Source organism: Crinia signifera, chromosome 2, assembly GCF_055691185.1.
Source record: "Crinia signifera chromosome 2, ASM5569118v1, whole genome shotgun sequence".
NCBI classification, from domain to species: Eukaryota; Metazoa; Chordata; class Amphibia; order Anura; family Myobatrachidae; genus Crinia; species Crinia signifera.
The window spans coordinates 399,968,194-399,973,245 of record NC_139218.1 but is presented as its reverse complement, the minus strand read 5'-3'; the positions used below and the strand labels follow the sequence as shown (position 1 = coordinate 399,973,245).

General features: G+C 53.6%; 1 protein-coding gene across 1 annotated transcript in view; it reads left to right on the top strand.

Annotated features, from left to right (window-relative positions):
• LOC146059269 (transmembrane O-methyltransferase homolog) overlaps window positions 1-4,109 on the top strand; it is a 9,068-nt gene extending 4,959 nt beyond the window's left edge. The window contains exon 3 of the mRNA XM_083171372.1: window positions 3,789-4,109. Coding sequence (XP_083027498.1) covers window positions 3,789-4,109 — 321 coding nt within the window. The remainder of the gene's footprint in view (window positions 1-3,788) is intronic.
• The last annotated feature ends 943 nt before the right edge of the window (window positions 4,110-5,052 follow it).

The window sequence follows — 5,052 nt, the reverse complement described above, 5'->3', positions numbered from 1 at the left end:
ATGAGCATGGAACCCTTGGCAATGAGCATATAGAGAAGCAGCACTTATGTAGCATAATTTTTAATAGGCATTATGGTGTTTGGCATAACACATAATGGACATAATGGCGTGTAACTTAACGTGTAATGGACATTATGGTGTAAATGTTTAATGCGAGCCTTTGGTGGACAATGTCCCTGTTTATGAAGTGTATTGTGAATTTTGGCTTAATCTGTGTGGCATTATGTGAATTCTGGCTCAATCCATGTGGCATTATGTAAATTTTGTCTCAATCCATGTGGCATTATGTGAATTTTGTCTCAATCTGTGTGGCATTATGTGAATTTTGTCTCAATCCGTGTGGCATTATGTGAATTTTGTCTCAATCTGTGTGGCATTATGTGAATTTTGGCTCAATCCATGTGGCATTATGTGAATTTTGGCTCAATCCATATGGCATTTTATGCATTTGGCTCAATCCATGTGGCATTATGTGAATTTTGACACAATCCATGTGGCATTATGTCAATTTTGTCTCATTCCATTTGGCATCATGTGTAAGGGGCAAGTATAATGGGGTCTAGTATTTTGTTGCATAATGTGTAGAAGTTGTATATGGTGTTGACACGCCCCCATGTTGAGTGGCCACACACCCTTTTCCGGAGCGCGCCTTTGGCGCGCGCACAACTACATCTTTCACTTTTGTCACCATGGTGGGCCTGCGTACTTTAAATTCCAGGGCCTATTTTTAATTCCATTCCCACCCTCTCCTGCCGCTCTCTTAGCATGTACACTGGCACCACTAACACCGCCCCTCCCCCACCCAAACCCTTTTTTATCATGGTGCCCCCCCTGTCATTTTATCCTGGATCCGCCCTTGCCGGGGGGTGCCATGAATCGCGGGAGGGGGGGTCGCGGGGGGGTGCCCGGGAATCGCGGGAGGGGGCGGGTGTCATGAATAGCGGGAGGGGGTCGCGGGGGTGCCGTGAATCGAGGGAGGGGCGCGGGGGTGCCGTGAATCGCGGGAGGGGCGCAGGGGGGTGCCATGAATCAAGGGAGGTGGGGGTGGCTAGAATCGCGGGATGGAGGGAACAGGGGTCCGTGAATCTCGGGGGGGGTGCCGTGAATCGTGGGAGGGGGGGGCGTGAAGCGTGGTAGGGGGGGCCTGAGGGTCCGCGAATCGCGGGAGGGGGGGTCCGCGAATAGCGTAAGGGGGGGGTCAGGGGGGGTACCGTGAATCGCAGGAGGGGTCGCCGGGGGGTGCCGTGAATCGCGGGAGGGGGGGTCGCAGGGGTGCCCGGAAATCGTGGGAGGGGGTGGGTGCCATGAATCGCGGGAGTGGGTCGCGGGTGTGCCGCGAATCGCGGGGGGTGGGGGTGAAGCGGGGGGCGTGGGGCGCCCCTGAATCGCGGGAGGGGGGGTTGCGGGGGTCCGGGGTGGGGAGCTGGCAGAGGGGGGGGGGGGGTGCAGGCAGACCTGGCGCTCACCTGGTGGCTGTGGAGTAGCAGTGTCTTTGCCTGGCAGCATGGGGAGGCAGAGGGTGTCTGGCACTGTGGACTGGTTCTCTGTCACTATGTGAGTGTGTGTGGGCGGAGTCAGAGGCTCTGATAGGCTATTAGCCTATGACTCCACCCAGTGTTATAGACACACTCACACATTGAGTGACAGATGTAGCTAAATACATAAGAGATTGCCCACAGTATTAGTCCTCCTTAGAAAAAATGTCCAAACTGGTAGTGCCACTTACACATAATGTCCACAGTAGCCCCCTTATAGACATATCTGTCACTCCAGCAGCTCCCCATGAAAATTCCATGGTCTGTGTCTCTCCAGCAGCCTCGGCACCTCCCTGTGTCTCTCCAGCAGGCTCCGCACCTCCCTGTGTCTCTCCAGCAGCCTCCGCACCTACTTCCCTGTGTCTCTGCAGCAGCCTCCGCACCTACCTCCCTGTGTCTCTGCAGCAGCCTCCGCACCTCCCTGTGTCTCTGCAGCAGCCTCCGCACCTACCTCCCTGTGTCTCTCCAGCAGCCTCTGCACCTCCCTGTGTCTCTCCAGCAGCCTCTGCACCTCCCTGTGTATCTCCTGCAGCCTCAGCACCTCCCAGTGTCTCTCCAGCAGCCTCCGCACCTCCCTGTGTCTCTCCAGCAGCCTCCGCACCTCCCTGTGTCTCTCCAGCAGCCTCCGCACCTCCCTGTGTCTCTCCAGCAGCCTCCACACCTTCCTGTGTCTCTCCAGCAGCCTCCGCACCTCCGTGTCTCTCCAGCAGCCTCCGCACCTCCCTGTGTCTCTCTCCAGCAGCCTCCGCACCTCCCTGTGTATTTCCAGCAGCCTCCGCACCTCCCTGTGTCTCTCCAGCAGCCTCCGCACCTCCCTGTGTATCTCCAGCAGCCTCCGCACCTCCCTGTGTCTCTCCAGCAGCCTCCGCACCTCCCTGTGTCTCTCCAGCAGCCTCTGTACCTCCCTGTGTCTCTCCAGCAGCCTCCGCACCTCCCTGTGTCTCTCCAGCAGCCTCCACACCTCCCTGTGTATCTCCAGCAGCCTCCGCACCTCCCTGTGTCTCTCCAGCAGCCTCCGCACCTACCTCCCTGTGTCTCTCCAGCAGCCTCCGCACCTACCTCCCTGTGTATCTCCAGCAGCCTCCGCACCTCCCTGTGTATCTCCAGCAGCCTCCGCACCTACCTCCCTGTGTCTCTCCAGCAGCCTCCGCACCTCCCTGTGTATCTCCAGCAGCCTCCACACCTCCCTGTGTCTCTCCAGCAGCCTCCGCACCTCCCTGTGTCTCTCCAGCAGCCTCCGCACCTCCCTGTGTCTCTCCAGCAGCCTCCGCACCTCCCTGTGTCTCTCCAGCAGCCTCCGCACCTCCCTGTGTCTCTCCAGCAGCCTCTGCACCTCCCTGTGTCTCTCCAGCAGCCTCTGCGCCTCCCTGTGTCTCTCCAGCAGCCTCCGCACCTCCCTGTGTCTCTCCAGCAGCCTCCACACCTCCCTGTGTATCTCCAGCATTCTCTCACCTTGAGTGACATTTAATGGGTTGCGATTTTTAGTAAGGTTTGGAAATTGTACAATATTGCATTTTCCGAAATCTATATTTTTTTAAACAATCAACAATTTAATGTGATGTGAATTTGCGGGTGAAAAGTGTGATATGGTGCGATTTTTAGTCATTACAATTTGCAAATTTTAGTCATGAAAATGTGTGAATTTGAGGACATGTGCGAAAAGAAAAGAAAAACCAGCATGGGGGTCCCTCCTCCTGAGTATAATTAGCCCCTGGCTCAAAGAGCCTGCCCTGGTTTAAAAAAATCACAGGGAAAACCAAATAGGGGTCCCGTGGAATTTAAAACCAGCACCAGGGCCGGTTATGGTTCCCAAAATACGGGGGACAAATGAGTAGGGGTCCCCCGTATTTCAAGAACCAGCAGCGGGCCCAACCAGCCAGCAGGGTAATGCCACCTCCGAGGGGAGACTTTTCATACAAGTCCCCCAGGCCAAAGCATTCACCCGGTCAGCCTGGGCAGGGATCCTGGGGAATCCCCCCCCCCCATCCCAATGAAAATGACCCCCCCTTCCAGAATTTACTTGCTAAAGCCCGCGGCTGTCCCCGGTGGCGCTGGATGGTTGCCACCCGGCTGATAAATGTGTAAAAATAGAATAAACTATTGTGTATTGCTGTGAAACTACAAGTCCCAGCAGGCCTGCACCGCATGCAGGGACTTGTAGTTCCACAACAGTACAGATAGTGAAATATACACAGACTAATAAGACGTTTCCCTCTCCCCGCTGACCCCATGTTCCTCTATCCCGCGCTACAGGTAGAGCTTCTCATTGGACCCTCGGACGAGATCATTCCGCAGCTGAAGGACAAACATGGCGTGCAGAAGCTGGACTTCATTTTCATGGACCACGGGAAGCGTTGCTACCTGCGGGACCTCCAGCTGTTGGAGGAGGTGGGACTGATCCAGGAAGGGACCATTATCCTGGCTGACAACGTCCTCTTCCCCGGAGCCCCCCATTTCCTGCAGTACGTGAAGACCTCCGGTAAATACCAATGTAAGATGCACCGTGGCAGCCTGGAGTACTTCCGGTATATCCGAGACGGGATGGCGGAGCTGACTTACACCAAGCTGAAATGATGGCGTCACACATGAATAAAGACTTTTCTTACAATGTCTGCTTCCTGCTTTCCATGGTGGCTTCTTCTCTATGGTTCTACCGGTGGCTTCTTCTCTATGGTACTACCTGTGCCGTCTCTGGTGGTCTCAGGGTACTTACCTGGGCTTTCACACAGAACCATGAAGCCTTTCACAAGATACTCCTTCGTGCCCCTTATTGCTTTCTGTTTAGTCAACAAAACCCACATGAAGCTGATTTACAGTAATCAGGGACCCTCAGGGGTAAATTTACTAAGAATACGACTGAGTCATATTTGTAATCTTAATACGGATGAATACGACCGCCATCGGCCGTATTACTTGCAAAGAGCGATTCCTCGATAGGGCAGCTTTACTAATCTGCCCTATTTACGGATTCGTATTTGGCTGATGGCGTAGGCAGGCGTATTCTTATCTAGCGGCCATATATATATGGGCAGTAAAAACAAATACGAGTCGGCAGCATGTACGGATCAGTCAGCTTAAAAAAATTTGAGCCAGTCAGATAAAAAAAAACAAAATAAAAAAATGGCGTGGGGTCCCCCCCCCCATGGACATAACCAGCCCCAGCCTCAAAGAGACGGTACTGATTTAAAAAAAAATAAAAAATCAGAGAACCAAACAAATAGGGGTTCCCCTGTATTTTGAAAACCAGCACCAGACCCAACCAGCCAGCAGGGTAATGCCATAGCCTGGGGCTGGTTATGGCCGTGGGGGGAACCCCACTCCGTTTTTTTAAATTATTATTTATTTATTCACTTACGGATATCTGACGGATATGAGGGATCTGACTGATATGAGGGATCTGACTGATATGATGGATCTGACGGATCTGACTGATATGACGGCTCTGACTGATCTGACGGATCTGACTGATATGACTGATCTGACGGATATGAGGGATCTGACTGATATGAGGGATCTG